The 27839-nt window shown below is 38.0% G+C and overlaps 1 protein-coding gene across 1 annotated transcript in view; it reads right to left on the minus strand.

The window, feature by feature from the left end:
* The window catches only part of LOC117342586 (monocarboxylate transporter 12-like), a 32140-nt gene that overhangs the window by 3594 nt on the left and 707 nt on the right, over window positions 1-27839 (minus strand). Inside the window, exons 2-5 of the mRNA XM_033904780.1 lie at window positions 24806-24949; window positions 24130-24273; window positions 23337-23740; window positions 22521-23094 (exon numbers count right to left, since the gene is read on the minus strand). Of these exons, the coding sequence (XP_033760671.1) occupies window positions 22521-23094; window positions 23337-23740; window positions 24130-24273; window positions 24806-24949 (1266 nt within the window). The remainder of the gene's footprint in view (window positions 1-22520; window positions 23095-23336; window positions 23741-24129; window positions 24274-24805; window positions 24950-27839) is intronic.

The following is a 27839-nucleotide window of genomic DNA, read 5'->3' on the forward strand; positions in this document are numbered from 1 at the left end:
ATGTCTCCTATAACAAACCAACCTTGTCATCACATATCGACACATACAAGATGTATGAATGCACGTCATAACTCTGGTACATTGAACCGACGGGATAGTTCCACCAGTATCACTCCAAAGGATTTCACAGTCCCCAAAACCAGGGCATATACACCGAAACAACCTGCAACAAATCGAGATTTTCTAATTGATAAGCTATTTTTGCATAATAGACTCAACTCGGAAACATTTTGAACACTTAATAATTGTATCAACTAAAACACACTTGGTCTTCTATAATAATATGGCATAATGTATGTACTTCGAATATCGTTATCAAAATTACATTCGAGAAAAAAAATGATATTCATCCTCAATATCATTATCTTGCCATAATGTACATATTCTTTGCTCTCTCTTTTGATTTCTGTATCTTCCCTGTTCTAAATCTAGCTATTTGTTTTTTATACTGGTCATCCATGTACGGTCACAATAGACTGGTGTACTGGGCAGTTATCCACGACCTGTTGGGGAAATCTTTAGTGACAACATGCCATAAAGAATCCTCGAGGAGATTTATATACTTTTCACAGTTTATATTTCTATCAGTTAGTGTACCTACCCCGTTTATGGACAACCACCCCCAAAACATTGCCGATACCCAGAATCCGTGACGGAGACATATTGACGGGTTAATCTCTGATCCGCAACGGAGACAGAATGAGTATCGTGTTAATCTCTGATCCGTGACGGAGACAGAATGAGTATCGTGTTAATCTCTGATCTGCGACGGAGACAGAATGAGTATCGTGTTAATCTCTGATCCGTGACGGAGACAAAATGAGTATCGTGTTAATATCTGACCCATGACGGAGACAGAATGAGTTTCGTGTTAATCTCTGATCCGTGACGGAGACAGAATGAGTATCGGATTAATTATTGTGGTCCGTGATAGAGACAGAATGAGTATCGGATTAATTATTGTGATCCGTGACGGAGACAGAATGAGTATCGTGTTAATCTCTGATCCGTGACGGAGACAGAATGAGTATCGTGTTAATTATTGTGGTCCGTGATAGAGACAGAATGAGTATCGGATTAATTATTGTGATCCGTTCCGGAGAGAGAAAGAGTATCGTGTTAATCTCTATGACCTTATACTTGTGTATGTTACGAATATAAAGTTGGAATGGCGACATATCCTCAAAACAAGAACTAGGTAGTGGACAACGGTCAAACAAGTACAATGTATAGCAACGAGCTCATATTGTACCAGACAATTTTTCCATCATAGACATTCCGATTCATATGGTCGTCATAGACCCGCATTTCTGTAAATCCTTCCTCGGTAGTCGACATTTGTCACAGAAATCGTTAGTAACAACGAAATGTCTACCTTGGCAATTTATTAACTGCTTCGAGTTCATGACAATGACAAGGAAAGGTGAGCAAGCACACATATACACCCCAATATATTGTCGTCATGGTGTTAACAGTATGTCGGTCTGTACATTGATACAGCTATTGATGGTGTGAGCACGTTTTTCGGCATAGCCGTAGACTATTCTTTTGGCCCTGGATTTGACGCGACAGGTGGCGTTACTGGTCAAGATGAAGTATGTGATTGGTAAATGTAGCGGTAAATGCAAAATGCAGGTATGCAGTTAAAAACGAAACAAAGTTAAGATTGAATGCAAGCTAAATAAGTGGATGTATCTTTTAAAATGACACATTAATAAAATTATATTCCTGATTCAAATGCAGTCTTATTATCACAAAAATGATTCAAACTGATATAATTTTGTTATCCGTGCAGAAACGCATTCATTTGTTAGTTTATTTCACTAGCAGTTGTAACTACGAGCATTAAAACTATGCCGTTTATATTTTTTAAAGATATTTCTTGTTACTGACTGATAAGGACTGATGACGGCCTATAGATAAAAAGTTAAAACAATTATCACGTGTAAGTATTGAAAAGTTACGTAAATATATTACCGAATACGGTGACGAACGCCCATCCGTGATCAATCGGGAGATAACTGTAATCTGATCCCTCCGCCTCCTCCTCCTCCTTGTCATCCCCCACGTAGTAGGCGGGGCTGGCTTTGTCACTATTCCTCATGTTGATACAATGTCTACAGAACTGAAGAGTTTACAGATTACGTACATGTGTGACTTATAAAGAAGCCCCTTCTCGATAGCCGTGTTAGGTGTTAGACTGTCTTATCGAAGGTTTAATCAGGGTCCAATGAGACCGAGGATTGCTAGAGGTAAAGTACACACAGTTACATCACCTACTAAACTATGTCACATACATACAGTTGGAGTAATGTTTCCATCATATCGCTACCTCCTACTAAACTATGTCACATACATACAATATAGGTAATGTTTCCAAGATGTCGCTACCTCCTACTAAACTATGTCACATACATACAATATAGGTAATGTTTCCAAGATGTCGCTACCTCCTACTAAACTATATCACATACATACAATTGGGGTAATGTTACCGTCATATCGCTACCTCCTACTAAACTATGTCACATACATACAATATAGGTAATGTTTCCATCATGACGCTACCTCCTACTAAACTATGTCACATACATACAATATAGGTAATGTTTCCATGATGTCGCTACCTTCTACTAAACTATGTCACATACATACAATATAGGTAATGTTTCCATGATGTGGCTACCTCCTACTAAACTATATCACATACATACAATATAGGTCATGTTTCCATCATATCGCTACCTTCTACTAAACTATGTCACATACATACAATATAGGTAATGTTTCCATCATATCGCTACCTTCTACTAAACTATGTCACATACATACAATTGGGGTAATGTTTCTATGATGTCACTACCTCCTACTAAACTATGTCACATACATACAATATAGGTAATGTTACCGTCATATCACTACCTCCTACTAAACTATGTCACATACATACAATATAGGTCATGTTTCCATCATGTCGCTACCTCCTACTAAACTATATCACATAATACACTTGGGGTAATGTTTCCATCATATCACTACCTTCAAACATTGAACTGTTCAATATCTGTATTGTATGGAAAATAATTAATCTTGTCCTCAAGCTTGTGTTTAATTCTTTGTGGTAAACAACAATTAGGAATGACACTAGAACTCTCCACTTGTTAATGTTCTGTTATCTAAATACCTTGCCGAGGCGATTACATCACCTATTGATCGCCAACTACAGTATATACCTTGTATTTATTGGAAAACCAATACAGGTAAAATTAATTATACTGTTAATTTGCAAAACAGTTGCTATTGTCAGAGACATATGTATTTATGTCTCTGCTATTGTGAACTATTTGAGGAAATAATATAAGAAATAATTACAAACTGATTTGAACTCTTTGTTTTGTGTCCTGTCATACGTCCAATCATAGACCAGTCCGAATCTAAACAGACACAGCAAAACGCTGTATGAAATATTCATGACCTAAAACAAAGAGGTGTTTAAAATTATCCGCTTATCAACACAAAAACATCCGGAATTCCGACAAAAATACAGTTCTGCGTTAAATCGATGCGCATGCCCACAAAAAGAAGTCTATCATGATAAAGATTTATCATAGCTTAGCTGTTACTTCAGGTACAATTAACGTGTTATTTTGTTGTTAAATGTAGGTACAGTTCTGTGTGATTTTCTCGATAAATTTTGGTACAAAACTGTGCAATTTTGTCGATGAATGTAGGTACAGAAGAGGTATCGTTTTCGCGATAAATTTGGTACATAACAGTCATTTTGTCGATGAATTCAGGTACAAAATTGTGCCATTTTGCTGATAAATTTAGGTACAAAATTAAGTCATGTTGTCTATAAATTTAGGAACATAACTGTCATTTTGTCGATAAATATAGGAACAAAACTATGTCATATTTCGGGCAAAATTTAAGTCAGAACTTTCATTTTGTCGATGAATTTAGGTACAAAATTGCGTCATTTTGTCGATGAATTTAGGTACAGAATTGTGTCATTTTGTCAATACATTTAGGTACAGAACTGTGTCACTTTCGTATGTCATGATATACAAGCTATTCCGTTAACTGATTAGGACTGACGACGGTCTATATATAAAGCAATTATCACGTGTAGGTATTAGAAAGTCACGTAATTACATAATGTACATTACTGAATACGGTGACGAACACCCATCCGTGGTCAATCGCGAGCGTTCTGTAATATGTTCCCTCCCCCTCATACTTCTTTGGCATCCTTCACGCAGTGGCCGGGGCCGACTTTATCAAAGTTCCTCATTTGAATAATGTCTACAGACGTGAAGAGTTTAAAGATTATTTATATGAGTGTGTGACTTATAAAGAAGCTCCTTTTTGATAGCCGTGCTAGATGTCTTATCGAGGATGTAATCTGGTGAGGTGTTCAAAATTGATCCGTTTATCAACGCACTGACTGTCCGGGAACAGTCCGACAAACATAGTTCTTCGTTTCGTCATAAACCCGTGCGCATATCCACCAAAAGAAGTATACAATATTCAAATATGACCTGTCCGTTTCCAGTCAGTATGTATGCAGTGACTATGTTTTAGCTGTTAAGTACAAACAACGTGTAATTTTGTCGCTCGCTCTGCATTGTCAGTATATAGCATTACCAACGTTATCACATCATAATTCTTCATAAGTTCCATTATTTTAGAGATGAATACCACGTTTGTGACGTCGTAACTTAATGACATCATTTGTACTGACGTCACTATAGCTATGACGTTGTGAATAAATGAATGAATTTTTACTTACGTCATTATATTAATGTATTACTGACGTCACGGATATTCGTTCAATCAGGGGACCTCTTTCTTTATAAGTTTTTATACCTGGGAACGGTCGCCGATACTCTTGACGTTATAAGGACACGTCCCATTGTTGAACAGCGCGAAACGTGGGGTTTCCAGTAATGTTGATTTATCATAGGTGTCGGCCTACAAAATCTTTATGCTTTGAAACCACTCACCGATACATTGCTTTGAGCCATAAAAATTGGTTCCCTTGACTTTACAATTAAACCAAGTTAATCGATGATGCACTCGCCTAATTAACTAATTACGTAACTTAATTACTAAAATAAGAACGCAGATTGTCACAAAACACATAAAAATCGATTACTCTATCTTAACGAAATAAGAATGTTTGAAGTATAAACTCAATACCAACATACTAAAACAGCTAGTTTAACGCCGATAATATTTATTTTTTAAGCATTTTGTGAAAAACGTCATTTTTTTGTGAATAAATGACATTTTGAATATCTTTCATATTTAGTCCATTCTTAATTATTTAGCGTATAGAGAGCTTTATTACTTACCCTCATCGTGCCCAAAGATCAGTGCTTTACCATCTCTACAAAGTGTTGATTTTTAGTTTTGATGTGTGTCACCCCAATGACTGTTGAGCGATAGAGGGCATAACAGGCCACCTTGTCACATCTTAATGTGTACATGTACCTTTCCTAATAGGTAACAACCCGTAGTACGCATACAGGTAATGCCGACATATGGAGGCTACTCTTTAAATGACTATCGCTGTCGATTGTAATACAGACGTTAAATACGATATGTTACATGATCGATAGGACTAAACAAATCTTACAATATACCCATATACGTCAAGCTCATTGTTCTTTTGCCATTACTTTTTATATTTTCTTCATTAGACATTAAAACCAAGAAATCTGCTAGAAACATAAAACTTCCCTTCCACTATTGGTTACTTGATGTTTTAAAAGCAGATGGTAATAACTGATGATCAAGAGATTGGCAGGTGTGCGAAGTGTTTCAAGAGAATTATCAGAAAAGGAAAGCAACCTGAAGATCAAAACGTTGGTGTTGATGATGATACGTGGTTGAACATCCCATCATTATCCATAGAAGATCTATGTTATGGCCAGTCTTCCAGCGCCAAATGCACACTATGTATGAAGAGTTTCAATCAAAACTCGACCATTTTGCCCAAGCGCGCAAAACACCAACTCATCTTTTATCACAAGTTGTGGTGTCATGGGTCCTCACGTATTTGTTCACATCATCTCATTGGGAAAAATATCTGACGTTGATATTCGCACTGATGAAAGAAAAATGTTTACTTTCCAACTCTTTTTAACATATCAATATCCAGAATATCAAACACACTTCATTCCATAGTAAAACATTACACCTAACTATTGTTTCATTGTGCATTGGACGTGAACATCTTACAAGGGAAAGTGCTATGGACCACAACACAGTGTTCCCCGAAGCAATATTTTGGCAAGCGGGCGACTGTCATACTTGAGGGGACATATATCTTTATTCCTAAAGCGTTCTGATCACAAGCTCCATATGATCTCCAACTGTGGCCAGAAGAAGCGGAACTGTTTGAAGTTTATGAGCATAGCCCTGCCTGATGATTACCTTCTGGACACAGTAGGACCTTTTCCTGGAAGCGATTATGATGCGAAAATTACAAAAGCCATCATGTATAGTATCTATGGATGATCGTTGTTGATCGAAGTTTTGTCAGATTTAGAATCACGTGGTTTGAAAACAAAAATGGCATCTTATCTAAAAGCTGGGCAGACTCATCATGGTAACCTGCAAGCTAGCATTGATAGATCCATAACTGAATTCATTCATATCAAGCAATGGCTGTTTTTCAAAACACAACTTGTCTTAAACTATTTCAATGATGTCCATGTATGTAAGAACACCAGAGTAAAAAGCAAAATGTCGGGCGCTGGCTGACAAAATGAACGCACTCCTTAGTGTTAGCAACACCTTAGCTCAGCGTGAAGGACGAGCCAGATATTATCAGAAGGGCAAAATCACTATTTGTCAAACTAGATACAACTGTGGATAATTTTGACTTTCCAAAGTTAGACACGGAATACCTTCGGACAATCTGCTGTGGCACATACTAAATGCTGGCTACATTAGTGAACACCTCAGTGATGATAGTAACTATATGAGATCTGGATTTATCGGCGCTCACGGGATATTGTACGATGTCAGATCCACTCGAGGAATGAGAGGAGTGTAAAGTACAATATTTGGATCCAGCATGTCAGCTCAGTTATTGTCAGAAAATTGATTCAGCAGTTGTAAGAACATAAAGTATTTGTGGTTATCAGGGAACATGGTGGCCATTTGAAAGTGGAAATTTCACTTTAGTTGGTTATTAGTGTAGGTGTCAGTCTCTGTGTACTAATGAAACCAAGTAGTAATATTTTATTTCAGTTCACTTTAAAATATTTCAATGCAAAACAAATTTCCTCCTATGCTCGTTCTTCTTTTAAAGATCACATAGCAATATTGCCAATCAAATTTAATTACTTTGGACAAAGCCCCTAATTACTTACAATTTTTGTGCAATTTATTTCATGCTTGTTTGGAGATGTTTTTTAGCACATAATTATAAACTGACTGCAATAGAAAATTTTATTTTTGACATTTAGAAAATTACGCTGAAAGCATGTTATTATCAATATAACCATACTTAGTTTCCTCGAAAAAAAATGAAGAATTTATATTTTAGCATTTTCTCCAAAATCCATATTTTGGCACAAAAATGGTGATTTATTACATTTTTACCAGTGAAATATCAAAAATTATTCATTCTATAAAAGTGATATTTTTCACTAGTGAAAAATATCACTTTTGCTGATTTGACCAATCAAATTAATGATTAGAAAATACCAAAATAATTGACCAATCAGAAAGCCCGACATATATGTCAGCACCTGGACAGGGGAAACTACTTTTTTTGTTTACAAACTATCGCTGTAGGCCTAGTTAGCATACGGGGTAGGTTTTTCGTTGATAAAAAATGTAATAAACAGAATATCTAACAGTGTCTTCAGTAATACCAAATATATTTCACTCGTGCGGCTAATATTTTGATATTTTTCACTCGTGCTGCGCACTCGTGAAAAATATCAAAATATTAGCCCCACTCGTGAAATATATTTGGTATTACTGAAGACACTGTTAGATATCCTCTATATATTCTTGCGTTTGTAGATGTTTGGAATTAAATGCCTATCTTTAAACGTAGAACTACGGAGGCTACTAATAGCACATACCAGTTATCTTATTTGCTTCTTCGGCTATTTTGAAACCCGACTTTTGACTTTGAAATGCTATAACACAGCAGCTAGCTGAGAATAAATGAAAAACGCTAACGTGCGTTATTAATTTGTTCTGCAGTCCAGTGAACGCTATAGGATGGCACAGAGAAGGTGTGTGTGTGTGTGCGGGCCTTTTGCGCGTGTGTAGTTGTAAGTGTATGTGTAGGAGTGTGTGTGTGTGAATATAATTTATGCATGGCCTTATTCTGTAAACATGCAAGGATACATTTCCACATTGGAGAACTATTTATGTAAATGTAATTCTCACGTGGCTTTATTCTGTGTACATATGTTATATTGTGTTACCTTATTATTTGTTAAACTTAATATTGATTTGTTTATATCTATTCCACGTTACCACGTGATCGCCGCCTTATCCTGATCAGTAAAGTTTCAACAATAAGTAACCCTGATCCAAACGCTGCCACGCCCATTCCAAGGGTAACTGCACTAATCCAGGATCCCGTGACGTCACGAATCACACCTGTAACACAGCCAATATGACAGTAAATGTTCCATAATACAACACTACATACATGAATCAATGCTATAACGACCAGGAATAATATCATATTCAGTGAGGAATCAAACAATTTAGGCAGATATTCTTAATTCATTCCACAATATCTATTTAGATATCTAAATATAGCTTTTCCATTATAAAGATATGCGATGAATTTGAACAAAAGCTCTAGAAAGCATGGCCTACCGGAGAGGAACGGGTTAATCAGTAGAGCTAGTGAGGAGAGAAAAGCGGCGAATCCCCAAGAACTGGACAATTTTTCGACCCCAAACTTATCAGCCAAAACCGCAATTTGAGTTCCCGCATATCCTCCGGTGAATAATCCGAGGAACGTTGACATAACACATAATCCAATGAATGAGGTCACGTGAGGCACAATGAACCCGACCAGAGAAAACATTGTCAGGTTAATCATATACATCGTTTGACGTTCAACGAAGCGGAAATCGGCTAGCCAACCGAAAAAGATTCTGCCAATAAGATCAGTTGCCCCGAGAACGGACACCAAAATTGCCCCCTGCTCGTCACTGATTCCTCTCTCATTGGCCACTGAGGGCAGAACATTGTACAGAGAATGATGTCCCATAACTCCCGTAAAAAGTGCAATTATAAAAACAATATAAGCTGGGTTCCTAAGTAAGCTCCAGTCTAGCACTGATTTCTTCTTTGTATTTTCGTCTTCTTCGGATATATTGACAGGCGTTTGTCCATTATAAGTCTCAGTTCTTTGTCTTTGGTCTTTTTCGATTCGTTTGATGACCATACACGGCAATGAAGTCGACAGATGATTGCCTTTTAACTCGATGTCATTCTTGTAAAGGACCTGTTCTGTATTCAGAGAAACATGCAATTCTCTGCATTTTACATCAGGGTTGCTCTCACTTCTTACAATACCTTTACTTTCATCGTTGATTAGAAAATCTGATCCATTTGTATTTTCCAATAATGATTTAGTTGTATCCTTGTCTACTAGCCTATGTTTATCCTTCCTAGCCCTACTGCCTGTTTTTTCCTCCATTCTTTTGTATAATCTCCAGTAAGATGGCGGTCGATAGAGAGAACAAAACACACACGTATGAAATATGAAACCCCCGACAAGGAGTAGACACCCTCCAAGTCCGTAATAGTTTATGAGAACCCTAATGATTGGAGGAAGCGCAAATGTCCCTGCTCCTGATCCGGAAATGGAGAGTCCATTAGCAAGTGCGCGTCGCTTCTGGAAATGGAGTCCCTGGAAAGTGAGTGACGGCGACAAACACAAACCAAGGCCGACTCCTATAACAACAAAATTATTAGAATTGCTTTGAATTACTTCTAGATTAGTGTCGAGGTGTGTCAGGAACCTATCAATGTATTTTTTTTATTTGATAGTTCAACAATGGTAGTTTGAATAACATAGCTGCCCTGTCTTGTTTGTTGTCAAACGTAGCCGAGGTCACATACACACAACAGCCTATCCACAGTATCTACATACTTCATTTGGCAGCGCTAATCATGCGCCTTTTACTTTCAGAGATAATACGTAACATTAATTTATAGGACACCCATCTTTACCCTCGATAATTTTTATCTGTTAGGGACTTTTTTAGCTACTTTGTTATAAAATGCTTATGCTGATACCAAAGATGTCTCGTTATATGTGTGACTCTTTACAAAATACACTCACCGGACATGACTCCATAGGTAGCGTAAAGTGCGGGCACTGACTGGACAAACGATGTACTAACTAAACCAATGGTGGCCAACACGCCGCCCACGAATACCACCAGTCTATGTGAGTACCGCTCACTGAGGGCATTCGCCACGGGACCTGTAATGTGTATTTTGTACGAAAACGTCACTGACACTGAAACAATATTACAAGCCCTGTCATTAATAAACAGTCTTAGAAACATTAAACTAAAAACATATAATTGGAATCTGCCTAAATATTTTCAGTGAAGGTAAGATTTGTACATGATTTCGACTTTGCATGATTCTCCATTTATTTCCAATTAATTGTTTTCCTAACATATGAAGATAGAGACAACGCATCGCATGTATCAGCGTTTGTCGATCACAAGAGGAACTAGAACTCAATAGAAATGTTCAAAATGCTCTAAATTTTCGTCCTTTTTATACGAAAAACAAACTCCGAGAGTACCGTCAAAGGCTTTGGAATACAATCCTACATTGAAATGTATTAGCACTGGTACTGCAGGTGCTGGGACACGACGGCAGCTTTTGGAGAACAGAAATGTAGTTAAAGTTTGTTATGCATTCTCCGTAAAATCATTTAGTTACCTAGAAAAGCATGTAGACGGAAACATACGACCAGACACTGCGGTCCTATCACATTATACCTACCTAGGCCAAGAGTGAAGAATCCGGTCAGACACTGTGGTCCTATCACAGTATACCTACCTAGACAGAGTGAAGAATCCGGCCAGACACTGTGGTCCTATCACATTATACCTACCTAGACAGAGTGAAGAATCCGGCCAGACACTGTGGTCCTATCACAGTATACCTACCTAGACAGAGTGAAGAATCCGGCCAGACACTGTGGTCCTATCACAGTATACCTACCTAGACAGAGTGAAGAAATCCGGCCAGACACTGTGGTCCTATCACATTATACCTACCTAGACAGAGTGAAGAATCCGGCCAGACACTGTGGTCCTATCACATTATACCTACCTAGCCAGAGTGAAGAATCCGGTCAGACACTGTGGTCCTATCACAGTATACCTACCTAGACAGAGTGAAGAATCCGGCCAGACACTGTGGTCCTATCACAGTATACCTACCTAGACAGAGTGAAGAATCCGGCCAGACACTGTGGTCCTATCACATTATACCTACCTAGACAGAGTGAAGAATCCGGCCAGACACTGTGGTCCTATCACAGTATACCTACCTAGACAAGAGTGAAGAATCCGGCCAGACACTGAGGTCCTATCACATTATACCTACCTAGACAGAGTGAAGAATCCGGCCAGACACTGAGGTCCTATCACATTATACCTACCTAGGCCAAGAGTAAAGAATCCGGTCAGACACTGAGGTCCTATCAGGACACTAGCCGGTACATTGAACCGACGGGATAGTTCCACCAGTATCACTCCAAAGGATTTCACAGTCCCCAAAACCAGGGCACATACGCCGAAACAACCTGCAACAATGCGAAATTAAATAAGTCATTCATTCATTTATTCATTTTAATGCTTTGATCACAATTTCTGACTACTTACTAGGTCTGTTACCCCGAAAATAAATTATTGAGGGTGAGTGATGATGAACGAATAGTCAACACAAATATTGATATATAAGGGAGCGAAAAGACTGAGACATAAAGCGTATCGGGTTAATCTCTGTGATCCGTGACGGAGACAGAAAGTGTATCGGGTTAATCTCTGTGATCCGTGACGGAGACAGAAAGTGTATCGGGTTAATCTCTGTGATCCGTGACGGAGACAGAAAGTGTATCGGGTTAATCTCTGTGATTCGTGACGGAGACAGAAAGTGTATCGGGTTAATCTCTGTGATCCGTGACGGAGACATAAAGAGTATCAGGTTAATCTCTGTAATCTTATGTGTGTGCATGTTATGTATATAAAGTCGTGTGTATGTTATGTATATAAAGTCGTGTGTATGTTACGTATATAAAGTCGTGTGCATGTTATGTATATAAAGTCGTGTGTATGTTACGTATATAAAGTCATGTGTATGTTATGTATATAAAGTCGTGTGCATGTTATGTATATAAAGTCGTGTGTATGTTACATGTATGTATATAAAGTCGTGTGTATGTTATGTATATGAAGGCGTGTGTATGTTATGTATATAAAGTCGTGTGTATGTTATGTATATAAAGTCGTGTGTATGTTATGTATATAAAGTCGTGTGCATGTTATGTATATAAAGTCGTGTGTATGTTATGTATATGAAGGCGTGTGTATGTTATGTATATAAAGTCGTGTGTATGTTGTGTATATAAAGTCAGAATGGCGACATATCCTCAAAACAAGAACAAGGTTCATGTAACGGACAACCGTAAAAAAGTGTATTTTTATCTGTGGATTCTTTGATGCTGAGGCCATTATGTCGTTGGATTTCTAACCCTGGTGTCTATGAACGAGTCTTGATCCAAATCTTCTTGGGGGACGCAGGTCCAGACACAATGACTGTACTCCTACGTAGACGGTGTCCGATATCAATGAACATTTCGTTAATGTCTTTTATGACGTCCTTTTTTCAACAACAAGCATTGGCAGTCTCTAGACAGAGTTTTACACATGCCCACACTTCAACATCTAGCTGAGAAATGAGGCAATCATGTGTACAACCCTAATTATACTCAGATTCATTGTGAATAGATACATAAGACGAACGATAATACATCGCATATATATGATATAGAAACTATTCTAAAAATGACATATACACATTTTAAAACTAATTAGACAACCCGTGGAAGGTACCGGAACATTCCTGCGAAACCAAGTCTTTACTAATGTTGTGTGATCCTCCTTTAGCCGTCGTCCAATTTTTATCCCTTTGTGTCGTTGGGGGATAGGCCAAGTTTGTTCATGGGTATATTGGATAACTGGCGATGACTATATATCTGTGTCATAGAAGCTATGTGCGATTCGTTATTGAGTAAGCAAGTTTTAAAGTCTTCGTGGCTGGTGCGTAAGCCGTCTTCTTCTCTGTCACTTTTTCTCATGTGAATATTAGGGAATACATCTTTGATTTCAGTCCAACAAATTCTCGTATTGGATGGCCGCTGATTTTATCATTCATCTTGTTTTGAACATTTTTGTTCTCCGTGTTATGCAGAGGGTGGGTGGGATGTCAAACAGGTGATGGTCCTCGTGTATATCCCGGTAAGTATCTCCTGTCGGTACGTGAGAGATTCTGTATCCGTTAAAAGTAGGTAAGCTCTCTGTCCGTATTTCTGAATCATGGTAATTGTAATGAAGGTGACACATGGCTACGAGATCACCGTTGACAAAGCGAAAAGCATGAAATGTTGTTTCACATGTCAGCTTTGTTTGGTTGCTGACGAGGGGCGGCGGTGGCCGAGTGGTTAAGGTGTTCCGACACTTTATCACTAGCCCTCCACCTCTGGGTTGCGAGTTCGAAACTTACGTGGGGCAGTTGCCAGGTACTGACCGTAGGCCGGTGGTTTTTCTCCAGGTACTCCGGCTTTCCTCCACCTCCAAAACCTGGCACGTCCTTAAATGACCCTGGCTGTTAATATGACGTTAAACAAAACAAAACAAACCAAATGGTTGCTGACTAGTTTAATCTTGACACGCTTCCGGATATTTCTGCATAATGTGTCAAACATTGCGTTATTCATTAATTTGAAAAGTCATTCTCGAATTCATTTCTGCTTAATTTCCTCTTCTCGCTATTGGATTGCATATAGTTCTCTAGCCATGGTCGTTGTTGGAAAGCCATGGTGCGATTGCCTTTGACGAGTTTCATCCCAAGGGAGAGTTTAAGTTTGAGATTTCACCACTTATCGTTCCCATGGTTGAAAGTTGGGTATGAGTTTCTCTGATGAAGTGGCTTTAAGGTCTAGTTCCTTGAGCAAGGTTTTGGCAGAAGGCGATACCATATCTTCTGTAACTTGAAGTACCTCAGGAGCAAGGGGATATTCGTTACGCGCATCGTGTAAGGTAGTAGCTGCTACTTCTAGAATATAACCGTCATCTGAATCGTTTAGGACTTGAAAGACATCGGAATGCCGACACCGGGATTGACTGTGACATTGCCCAACCAGACAAATTATTCGCATTGATGTGGCTGTCGGTTTGGTTAAGTTTAGAACGTATCTGCCGTTTGCTTATGCCTCCTTTTTAACCCTTTTCTATAAATAGATGTATATTGATATCGACTAGAAGTTCAAACTGTACATTGTCATCTTGCCATGCCAGGCCCAAAGATGTGTAAAATTAGAACAAGTCCAGTTGGTAGTAGCTTAGACAAATGTTTCTAAGATTTTCAAAAAAACAAATTTATCGTGATATTCACACAGGTTGGTTTATCTAAATCTTGTCCCACACAATCTGCAAATTTGCATAGTCGTCTTCCGATTGCAGATTAATTATAATGGGTATGCACCTCGATCCTTTCAACTGTTTGTAAAGAGCCAATTGTATCTTGACCATTATTTTTTGTCGAGGGTTCATTTGCTTCCTTGTCTCAGTTACTCGATCAAGGAAGTATAGATTTACCTGAATGACTCCCTCATAGCCGTCTCACCGATATCTTCTGTTTGAAGAGTCACGTAACATTTCCCCCGAAAGTGGGGTTCTACTTTTTCCATTTTGTCTCCTTTAAACTTAGAAAATCGAACCTCAAGGGATATGTAACTACTGATACCATCTCCTCTCAATAGGCTTATGTCTTGTTGACGCCATCATAATGATAATTTAGAAAACTCATGAGGTCAAACATGGTAGTTGTTTTACGGGAATATCGAGGATAGTCATCATACCATTGAGTGCTTCCTCCTTCAAGCAGGGCTCCTGAGGGACATCCATTGACGCTGTGTGTGGATTTGCTTTATTGAACCTTTCGTGTGACGTAGGTTATTATACAGTCGAGTAAACGTTGCCCGTTTTCATTTCAGTTTCTGCTTCGGTAGGCATTCTTCTGATGGCGACACAGGTTAGGATTGTGAGCCAAGCGTTGACCACAGTTCTCACACTCATAGTTCTGATTGGCTTTTTAAAATGATGGTTCCATTGTAGCTAGAAATCTTGATTAAAAAACGTGAATTCTCCGTCTTTCGCCCGGTCATTCAACACTAATGGGTCAGTATGAACTAATTTGTCGGAAACAGGGACGGATCACTTATAGGCTTCCGTCTTAGACAAGCAATCCCACCCTTTATTGGTACACCTTAAATCAGCAATTACTGTAGAATATATGTTACCAACAACTCTGTTCATCCCGACATAGGTTCACCTCAGAACTTTTCCCGTAAACTGATGCTGATCGACGGTTTTTTGGCCTTTTTATAGACACGAGTCTAGCTAGTATACTGTACATTTCTAATGATCATCTGAAAGTGGGACCTATGTAGGCTAAACGTCCCGCGGTCATATCACCTGTCGTGGGGATAAGACTTTACAAGTACTTGTCCGTGCGTCGACCTATCACCTTTAGTTGATCATCTATCTAAATGTACTATGGTTTACCGTTACAGCCAGGTACCTAATTGATTTTTTTACGTTTTACGTCCGCTGTTACTTCCATGCGGCCTTTCAGCTGACGAGTGTCAAGTACTAAAACTCGTAACGTAGCTGTGTATATACACAGAAACGTAGTGTGCACGTTCCATGTGTGTGTTTGATATTGCCTGGCTGAGATTGTTCAGAAATGTACGTTTTAGGTGACAGATATTATGAAAAAAATTAAGGTACGTATAGTTATCCACGAAATGATTGAACTGTGACAGAATAGTAATTTTTAAAACACCGATGATCTATTCGTAGATACGGGGATACAGGTTTGTACATTTCTGTACGTGTCTGTTTATCGTGACCTACTTTGTCAGAAGGCTCTCTGACCAATATCCATTCATCGCGACGGTGAAAATAAAATTTGTGAATTTTAATCATTTCATATTAGTTTTCTATATGAATGGTTTATAGTCCTATAAACGTTCTCGTTAGCCTAACGTTGAGATGCTGACATCGGAGGTTAGCACCTAATATGGAAAGCTTACATGGGCGGCTAACCGGGGGGATGCCACGAACATACATCGAAGGATACCCTTAACCCTATGTCAATTCAAACGGAAATTTTAGCAGGAGCTTCGGAAAACCCTTCGTTTTACAACTACTTACATTACCGAATACGCCAAAACATATATTTATATATATATAAGTATAATCACGTGTAGGTATTGGACAGAAATACATACCGAATACGGTGACGAACGCCCATCCGTGGTCAATCGGGAGATAGCTGTAATCTGTTCCCTCCCCTTCCTCCTCCTCCTCCCCCTCTTCCACCCCCTTGTCATCCTCTACGAAGTGGGCGGGGCCAGCTTTGTCAATGTTCCTCATTTTGAAAAGGCAATGTCTACAGTCGTGAAGGTTTAAAGATTAATTGTCTGTGTCTTATAAAGAAGTTCCTTCTCGATAGCCGTGTTAGGTGTTAGACTGCCTTATCGAGGGTGTAATCAGGGTTAGACCGAGGATGGCTGAGGTAACGTATGCCAAGTAACATCTCCGTCCTATGTGACATACATAATGTTTCCATGATATCGCTCCCTGAACTTTTAACCGATGCTATAATACAGCCGATATCAGTACACTAAATTAATGTATTATCATGTTTTAAAACTGTTAAACTTGAACTGTTGATGAAAAGAAGGATGTTCATAGCTGTTGTTCTTAATCTTCATATTTACTTATAAAACATTCATGTTTCATGTTTTTACAAAATATGTTCATAGTTTTAACATATCATATTGGAATGTAATGAGTAGCCCAGCATACTGGCCAGTCGCCTGTTGTTCTGTCACTGTTCGTCCTAGTTTCCTAGTCTCCGTTTTGACCACAGCCCATATACATATACTGAAACGAAAAAGAAACGCAACATGGAAAATTGTGATTAATTTTGTATTAAATAAACATATCTGTATAAAAATCGCGGAAATAAACATGCACCCTGCCTAACACCCATACCAATCTTCAAAATCACCCAAGTGTGACTAGAGACCTATGCACTTCCGGCGCGGTAAAAACATCAAAAACCGTGCCTGTACAAACATATGCGTTCTTTTTTCATTCAAACCAGTATCAATTCATCACTAACATTGAGCCACATCATCGCCAATACTTTTGCAAACAATAATTCCTTTTACAATTATGCCACGGTTATCAAAGGTTGATAGAGGACGTGCTATAGCGATGCTTCTGGCAGGGAACACGAAACTTCACGTCGCTCGACAATTCAGAGTTCACAAATCGACTATTAGTCGATTAGTTTCACGTCTTAACGCAACAGGAAGAGTCGATGACCAGCCGAGATCAGGACGTCCACGCGTAACGTCGCGACGTCAAGACCGGGTTCTTAGGTTGGCACACCTGCGTAACAGGAGATTAACGGCCGCTGAAACGGCAAGGAATACGATTGGTAATCATAACCGTCGAATTCATCCCCAAACAGTGATCAACAGACTGCGTGAGGCTAATTTGCGTGCAAGGCGACAGTACGTTGGTTTACCACTAACACCGCAACGTCGAGCACGTCGTATGCAATGGGCAACGGCACATATGCCCAGACGTTTTCCTATGAGACGTTGGAGGTCTATGCTCTTCACCGATGAATCTCGATTCACGTTATTTCGAGCAGATGGCCGTCAACGTGTGTACCGGCGTCGAGGCGAACGTTTTGCTGACGCCTGTGTTTTGGAACACGACCGATTTGGGGGTGGATCAGTTATGGTTTGGGCGGGAATCTCCCATGGTTTGAAGACGCCTTTGGTGATAGTCAATGGGAATTTAACGGCCGTACGCTATCGGGATGAGATCCTTAGGCCCCATGTTGTGCCGTTTGTTAGGCAGCATCATCTAACCTTTCAGCAAGATAACGCGAGACCACACGTTGCAAGAGTCTGTAGAGACTTTCTTGCGACACAGAACATTGTTCCTATAGATTGGCCTCCATATAGCCCCGACCTGTCCCCAATCGAGCATTTGTGGGATGAATTAGACAGAAGAATTCGAAATCGCCGTAACCCCCCAAATACCCTCCCTCAGTTAGCAAATGCACTCGTCCAAGAATGGAATAACATTCCAATACGGAAAGTCAATGCCCTGATGAACTCAATGCAACAAAGAATTAGAGATGTGATAACTGTTCGAGGAGGACACACACGATATTAGGGCACGGTTTCAAAACTGCTGCCATTTCAACTTGGATTCACGTAGGGTACTACCAATCATGACCTTCTAGCAAAGTGACCTGTTCTTAAAAATCTCTAAACATTTAAAGGATGTTACATCAATATTCAATATTAACTATTACATATGAAATTTAAACATAATGCTCACAAGTATTATTTTATTAAACCTACAATTTGAAGTTGCGTTTCTTTTTCGTTTCAGTATATATAGTAAGTGATTAATAACTAGATCACGTGTGACACTTTGTCATATAATCAAGCAGAATGTTTCTGTTTATCAATAATAATAGATACAATTATATAGTCAAAACTGATAGGTAAAATATAATCGTTTGTAGCCCAAGGGTACGTAATAGGTCTGCTAAAATTTTGGGTGAATTCTAAAATAATTTATTAGGCCCCGCACGAAAGTGCGGATGGCCCATGGTAATCACCGTGCCCGTCTGTCTATCTGTCCGTCAGCACTTAACTTAGAATAGAAATAATATATTATAATAGAAAATCAGTTTCCATGTAATAATTTCAGTTTGTTTGTTTTTGCCAATCAAAATGATATTTCAAAAAGATCTAACTAAACATTCATACATTGCTTCCTTATTTAAAGTGCTTGCTTGAGATTTCTTTTCGGTGACAAAGGGCAACGGTCAAGGTCACTGATACTATATACAGAAAATCAGTTTCCTTTGGCGGATGTAACTCAGACTTCTTTCAATACTCCCATACTTAAAGTGTTTGCTTAGAATTGCTTTTGGCTGTCAAGGGTCAAAGGTCAATGTCACTGTTTTCTAAATATATAAAATCAATGTCCACGAAATAAGTTGTTTTTGATGCTTCATAGAATGCTTCTTTCTTAAAGTACTTGCTTGCAAATATTTTTTCTGCTTTGAAAGTTACAGGTGAAGGTCACACTTTTAGCTCCATATTCTACTCTAGAAAATGCATTAGTTATTATGTGTTTTGTTGGCTCTTATGGCAGAGTTTACTTAATGTTTGCCAGTAATCTGTCAGTCTAACCGGCCATCAAGACATTCGACTTAAATGGTTTTTGTACTGTTTTTCATTGAAACTTAACATGGTGTTACACTGTGATTTGCAGATGTGCAATAGGGGTGAAAAAAAAACTGAGGTCAAGATTATTAAATAAAAAAAAACCCAAAATATACTTTCAAAAAGTTTCATATAATGCCCGATATTTACATTCTGTCTATACCTGAACTCAATTCAAGTTATGCACTGACATAGAATTACTACTTATATACTACAAATATACAAATTACACAATGACCTTGACCTCAACATTAGCAACGTTTTAAATTCCTATTGGTCATCGGTATTTCACAGCGTATCATCATGCATGTGATATTTTTCAGAACATTTTGCCTTCTGTAAGGGCCTTATATTATGTACATTATGTATATTCCTAGCTAGTTGTTTAGTAACAGAGAACTTGATCTTGACCGTAAAGACCGTATCAAAACCTTTATGTGCAGTGCATTATTAGAAATTTCAGAAAGCTTGAACTTTGTAGTGTACTTAAGCATGTTACCAAATGGCAGTATACAGTCGATATGAATACAAGTTGGGTGACTGATAAATAGTTCATGTCGCCCTAACTGGCGACATTTTATTTATCTGTCAGCTAGATAATACTTTCATTTATATTTACTGCAGCTTATGACGGCGTTAAATTTTACTGCTTACCATATCACTGACGTCAACAAGTTCAAATACCGGAACAGCCGAAATTTCCAAAATAATATAGTCACACATGTCGTTATTAATAGCAATCATATAAAATGGCTTTCCCAGAAATTTGGCTTTACTATATATTTTGTATGTGTATGAAGACATCGCAAAATTATCCATAATTGCATAATTTCTGATTGAAGTCGTTTTTCTGCGCAATGATATACGGTTATCATTTAGGAGGGATGAGGCGTTGAACGTGTATTAAACCTGCTAGACTCAATTCCTCGAAAATATTTATGTTCTTAGCAATTAGGTTTACGTTATTTTCAGAAAAAATGCCAGCTCTTAAATACTTAATGATAGTCGTATTGACAGTAGGAGAAAACTATTCCAAGGGTGTTTAGAGGTTACTATTACTCAAGTACAAACATTATGCCATATTTTCGATAAATTTAGGTACAGAACCGTCTTTTTTCGATGAATTTAGTAACAGAACTCTGCGATTGTGTCGATAAAGTGGATAATTAAAAGTTTGCGATAAATATGGCGTCCTAGATAATCAATTGTCGGCTGTTGAAGAACACTTTCAATCCAAAAGAAAGAACAATGCTAAATACTCTTACATATTTTATGATGCCAGAGAGGGATATTCCCCTCGGGATCTTATTGCTGAATCTTAGGTTCTACCACTTTTTGTAATGTTGAGGATGGAACATCTATATCTATAATACCAAAACATATTACAGACTTATAGTACATGTACATGTAGTTCATTTATCGTCAGTAAGGACCAGTACTGTCGATTTGATCTACATTGTCATTATCTATAGCATTACCAAAGTCATTATGAATCCATTGTTGTAGAGATGAATTCAACATTTGTGACGTCGTAGCTAAATGACATGATTTTTATTGACGTCATTTCCTTAATGTATAATTGACGTAACCGACATTCGTGTGACCTGGGAAACGGTCGTCCGTACTCTTGACGTCAGAAAGACAAGTCCCTTTCTTAAACAGCACGAAATTTGACTTTGAAAAGCGTTTTTAAAGTTGAGAATATAAGAAAAACTTTTTTTTTCTGCAGTCCTGTGGGAAATTTAGGAGGACTTCCTGACAAAGAAGGCAGCTTAATGTTAAGACATAAGGGTACAGAAAAGGTGTTGGTATAACAATGTAGAACACAGGTGTCAACTACCGTATTGTTACTTCTCGAAACCAGGACTAAGTTTAACCTTCTCAAACGTGAAATGATTCTTTGTCTGAAACCTACAGGCGGTTTAATGTCAGCACTGGCTATATATGTTGGAGAGTCGAGAAACAACTAGATGCATTCGAAATCTAATAATTATATATGTCTGTTTGTGTAAATGTAATTCTCCCCTGACCTTGGTCTGTATACATGTACGATTAATTTTTCATCTTAGAGAATTATTTTTGCAAATATAATTACTAGGTAGCCTTAATCTGAATAAATGTAAGGATAAATTCCAATCTTGGAGAATTATTTGTGTAAATGGAATTCACATATGGCCATATTCTGTATTCAGGCAAGGATAAATTCCCATCTTTGAGAAATGCTGTGTGTAAATATAATTCATACGTGGCATTAATCCATGTACTGATTTGTTAAACTTAATATTGACTTGTTCATTGTTACTCCGAGAACATTTCATATCTTAATCATGAAATACGTGTACTTATCTAATTCAACAGAGTGATGGCAAATGACTACTTTTACAACTGTTGACTGTATTTAATATGATTTAACAATATCGCATCCATATGAACAAAGGAGAAACACATAAATAATTTATAACTTATATTTAATATAACCACGTGATCACCGCCTTATCCGGATCAGTAAAGTCTCAACAATAAGTAACACTGAACCAAACGCTGACACACTCGTTCCAAGGGATAACTGCACCAACCCAGGATCCCGTGACGTCACGAATCACACCTGTAACACAGAGACAACAATATTTATGTGTGAATTACACGATTCCCTTATCAGCACTTTATCAAATAGAACAACATGTTTATAATCTACAGCAAACGTATGCACATGGATTAATGCAATAACGAACCGGAATGATACCATATTGAGAGGGAAATCAAATAAAATTGGCAAATATTCTTAATTCAATCCACAATATCTATCTAGATATTCAAAAATAACTTTTCCAATATATATATGGGATGAATTTGAATAAAGGATCTTGAAAAGACAACATACCGGAGAGGAACGGATTAATCAGGAGAGCTAGGGAGGCGAAAAAGGCTGCGAATCCCCAAGTACTGGACAGTTTTTCGACCCCAAATTTATCAGCCAAAACCGCAATTTGAGTTCCCGAATATCCTCCGGTGAATAATCCGAGGAATGTTGACATAACACACAATCCAATGAATGAGGTCACGTGAGGCACAATGAACCCGATCAGAGAAAACAATATTAGGTTAATCATATACATCGTCTGACGTTCAACGAAGCGAAAATCGGCTAGCCAACCGAAAAATATTCTGCCGGTAAGATCAGTTGCCCCAAGAACGGACACCAATATAGCTCCTTGCTCGTCACTGATTCCTCTCTCATTGGCCACTGAGGGCAGAACATTGTACAGAGAATGCTGACCCATAATCCCCGAAAAAAAGGCAATTATAAGCACAATATAAGCTGGGTTCTTCAGTAAGCTCCAGTCTAGCACTGATTTCTTCTTTGCATTGTCGTCTTTCTCCGATATGTTGACAGGCGTATGTCCGTTATTAATATGTGTATTAGGGGAGTACCAATCCAAAATCATGGAGGGATTCTAAACTGGCAAACATTAGATTCTTTGAAAATCCATTTGATGGCAGGATGTTATTTTGTTGCGTTGAACAGACCCTGACAGATTCAGTTCTTTTTCTTGTGCCTTCTTCGATTTGTTTAATTACCATACACGGCAATGAAGTCGACAAGGAATTGCTAGTTTCTTTTCCTTTTAACTCCATGTGATTCTTGTGTAGGAAATGCTCTGTATTCAGAGACACCTGTGCCTCTCTACATTTTTCATAAGGGCTGCTTGTTTACAATATCTTTACTTTCATCTTTGATTAGAGAATCTGATCCAGTTGTATTTTCCAATAGTGATTTAGTTGTATCCTTGTCTACTAGCCTGTTTTTATCCTTCGTAGACTTACTGCCTGTTTTTTCCTCCATTCTTTTGTTTAATCTCCAGTAAGATGGCGGTCGATAGAGAGAACAAAACACACACGTGTGGAACATGAAACCCCCAACGAGGAGTAGACACCCTCCAAGTCCGTAATAGTTTATGAGAAACCTTATAATTGGAGGTAGCGCGAATGACCCTGCTCCTGATCCGGATGCGGAAAGTCCACTAGCAAGTGCGCGACGCTTCCGGAAATGAAATCCCTGGAAAGTGAGTGACGGCGACAAACACAAACCAAAGCCGACTCCTGTAACAACAAATTATTAGAAAGCTTTGAAGTACTTCTAGATTAGTGTCGAGGTGTGCCGTAAACCTATCAGTGTTGGTTTTTAATTGGATCGTTTAACAATGATGCAGTCGTTTGAATCACATAGCTCCCCTATCGTGTTTGTAGCCGAAGTCACATACATAGAACAGCCGTTTTACCTATCTATATTATATGCTACATTCGATTGCGCTAGGCCTGCACCTTTTACTTTCAGAGATAATACAGAACTTTGATTGATAGGACACTCGTCTTTACCATCGAATATATGTTTCTATTGCGGAAAGCTACTATGTTACAGATATGGTAAGCTTATAGCTGGTACCAAAGTTATCCCGTTATATGTGGAAATCTTTACCAAATACACTCACCGGAAATGACTCCATAGGTAACGTAAAATGCGGGCACTGACTGGACAAATGATGTACTAATTAAACCAATGGTGGCCAAGAACCCGCCTAGGAACACCACCATTCTGTGTGAGTACCGCTCACTGAGGGCATTCGCCACGGGACCTGTAATGTAATTCAGTAAAAAAAAAAGGTCACCGACACTGGAACAATATCACAAACCATGTCCTTAATGATCAATCTTACAAACATTAAACTAAAAACATTTTATTAGAATCAATCAACATTTTATGACTATATAAATTCTCCTCATTATTTCCATTGCAGGTAAGGCCTGCTGTCGATTTTGAATGATCAAGAAGAGGCGACTAATTTTCAAATTTTGATTTCTTCGTTTGTTTCTAAATGTTTCCTTCTTAATACCTCGCTTGACATTTTCTTAATTTTAACATGTAGTTTAAAACTAAAACCAAGGGAGAGAGACCACCAATCGCATATATCGACGTTGGCCGCTCACAAGAGGAACTAGGAATTTTGTCAATAGAAATGTTCAACGAATTATTTGAAACTTCATCTTCTTCACACACAAATTGCGTGGTGTATAACAGCAATATCACCACATGGGACACCACGACGACTGGAGTATGGAGATTTAGTTAAAGTGTGTTATTTTTAATCCGTAAAATTAAAAACTTACCTAAGGATAGATGGAAGAATCCGGCCAGACACTGCGGTCCTATCAGGATACTAGCAGGTACATTGAACAGACGGGATAATTCCACCAAAATAACTCCAAAGGACTTCAAAGTCCCCACCACCAGGGCACACACGCCGAAACAACCTACAAAAAGATTAGTATATTTTGTTGCCTCGTAGTACCGTTGTCACCATCCTAGTTCTCATTTGGCGAATGTGACCTTAACCAGATTTGACCTGGATTTGAATGGCGGATGTCCTAGATTTGATCTAGATTTGTATGGTGGGTGTCGTTGATTTGATCTATATTTGTATTACAGGGGTTGTAGACTTGATCTAGATTTGTATGGCGAGTGTCTTAGATTTTATTTAGATTTTAGATTTGACCTAGTTTGGTATTGCTGGTGGCGGCGATTTGACCTAAATTTGTATGGTGGGTGTCGTCGATTTGGCCTAGATTTATATAGCGGGTGTAGTAGATTTGACCTGGATTTGTATTGCAGGTGTTGCAGATTTGGTTAGATTAGTATTGCGGGTGGCGGTTTCACCTAGGTTGGTATTGTGGCTGTCAGAGATCTGTTGGAGACTCTTACTCCTTTCGATTTGGATGTTGGTATAGATGTTTATTTGCTGTTTCTTGGAAATGAAAATCTGTCAGTACAAACAAACACACCAATTTTCAGAAATGTGTTTATAATAGTTTTAGATGTGATTTACCCTTAACGTCTTGTATCCGTTGTGTTTCTATATTTTTGTACGAAGAAAACTGTGCTCATTTTGATCAGATTAAGGTATTTTTCAATTGATGTAGTAAAATTAATTCAGGAGATTAAATGTAATGTTAAAATTACTTTTGTCCAATATGTTTAAATCAAACAAACCATTAAAGTATGGCGTAATATGTAATTGTTTTAATCCTGAAAAACACGTTTCAGTTTTCGATACATATACAGTCAAACTTCGATGTTTCGAAGTTCAAGGGACTAACAGAAAAACTTCGAAACAGCGGGACTTCGAATTATTCATGGTTGACAATAGATCGATGTTTTCTTGATAATGACCATATATGTTAACGTTACATGTCCTCGGTGCCTTCGTTATGATCGTCGCCTGCCAGGCTCAAAAGTTAATTTATACCTCAAACACAACAAAATAAAAATACTTTTCATTAATTATACCTAAGCATTTTATTAATTAAACAAACTATGTATCGGTTACAAAACACTTATATCGCGTTTAACAGATAAAGCAAATCGTTAGGCTTTTCTGTTAAAGACACGTGCGGTTACGTTATGTGCATATAAAATACGGAATGCCGATCGGTCGGAGAATGCATGATTGAATGACAAATAATCGATTTACTTGGATATTTATGTATAAGTTTGCAATGTGACACTTATGAGTGAAGACAAAAAAGTTCGATACATCGAAAACTTCGATTTATAAAAATTCGAATCATGCATAGGTTCGTTAGTAGCGTTATATAGTGAGGAAATTCGGGACCAAGCAAAAAGTTCGATACAGCGAGAAATTCGAATCAACGAAGTTCGAATCATCGAGGTTTGACTGTACTTACAATACTTATGGATTTGAAATCTAGGGGCTATATACAGCACACGTTGTTAAACAAAATCCTTTGTGATTAATTGTTTTATTTATTAATTTTTAATTTTTTCGAAGATTATTTAAAGTTTGTTCTATTTTTTATCTTGCTGAATAGCCTTCATATATTACACGTAAATGCAGAATAAATTGCAATTTACAAGCATAACACAGAGATGTTGTGCAAAACAACGATATCTTAGGAACTGGAATTATAAATGATTTATCCAAACTGGCATCAGAATTTGTATGGAAATTACATTAATTAAACATTATTTATAGACTATTTATAGACCTAATTTTCAACGAGAGAATAATTAACATTTTTTGTTCCAGACTGTATCGAATAAATGAAAAAAGTTCTTTGCCAAAAGGAATTTTGTGTACATTCTAATATCTAAGGAAGTGACTCGACACAATTATGTTGACAAGACGTATGATAACCCAGAACGAAACCGTAGGTTATCTTCACTTTGCACGATGACAAAAAAATTGAAGATGGTGTCCGTCTTTTATTCAATACGAAATAGATTTTTAAAACCTATTATCTTAGAAATGTAAGAATCTTTAAACAAGCAGAGCTTTTGAAAACAAAACAGTCAGGATACACAAACCCTTTTCAGATAGAGCGTAAAAATTGTACCTGCTATCCCATTGCATTATCGCAGATATAAGTTAGGATCTTATCTTTTCTCTTCTTTCTCTAAGAAACGTTCTTCTTCGTAAAGTCTCTCTTGACACTGCCTCACTTTTGGCAGAAAGCTGAGCGTTTACCCTGTGATGAATGCTTTAGGTTCTATCTCCTGGCCGAAGCATACCAAAATCTATAGAAGTGGTATTTTTGCTCCTGTTGAGCGCTCAGGATTTTGGGAGTGGGACGACCGGTTCGATTGTTGTCGGTATAATGTAACTTGGTTGTGTATCCTTCTTGGTGTCTTCGCAGTATGCGTGGGTGAGGTAGCACTACAATGTCGGCGTCAGTTCCGTGATATCACATGGAGACGAACATACATCCACCACACGCATGCATTTCTCACAAGGAAGAAGCCGTTCTTAAACGGCATTAGCTGTTAATAAGACGTTAAACAATAATGAGCCCAAACCCGCGACTCTTCCTCAGGGAAGTTCCGGCTACATCTTGGTTGTACTTCCATCCATCTTGAATTGGAAATAGTTTCCCAAGAACAGCTGCAGTAGCCGACAGCTAAGCCATTATCAATGTGGAACATTTTTTAGAATTTGTGTTAATATTTGGATTGTCTCTGTACGGGTGTTGCAATGAGTATTTGTGTTTGGTATTCTTACATGACGTTAGCTTGATAGATGCTTTAATATTAATGTATGTAAATAGATACTTCCATATGACGTTAGCTTGATAGATGCTTTAAAGTTGATATATGTAAATAGATACTTCCACGTGACGTCAGCTCCAT

Source organism: Pecten maximus, chromosome 14 (genome assembly GCF_902652985.1).
Source record: "Pecten maximus chromosome 14, xPecMax1.1, whole genome shotgun sequence".
NCBI lineage: Eukaryota > Metazoa > Mollusca > Bivalvia > Pectinida > Pectinidae > Pecten > Pecten maximus.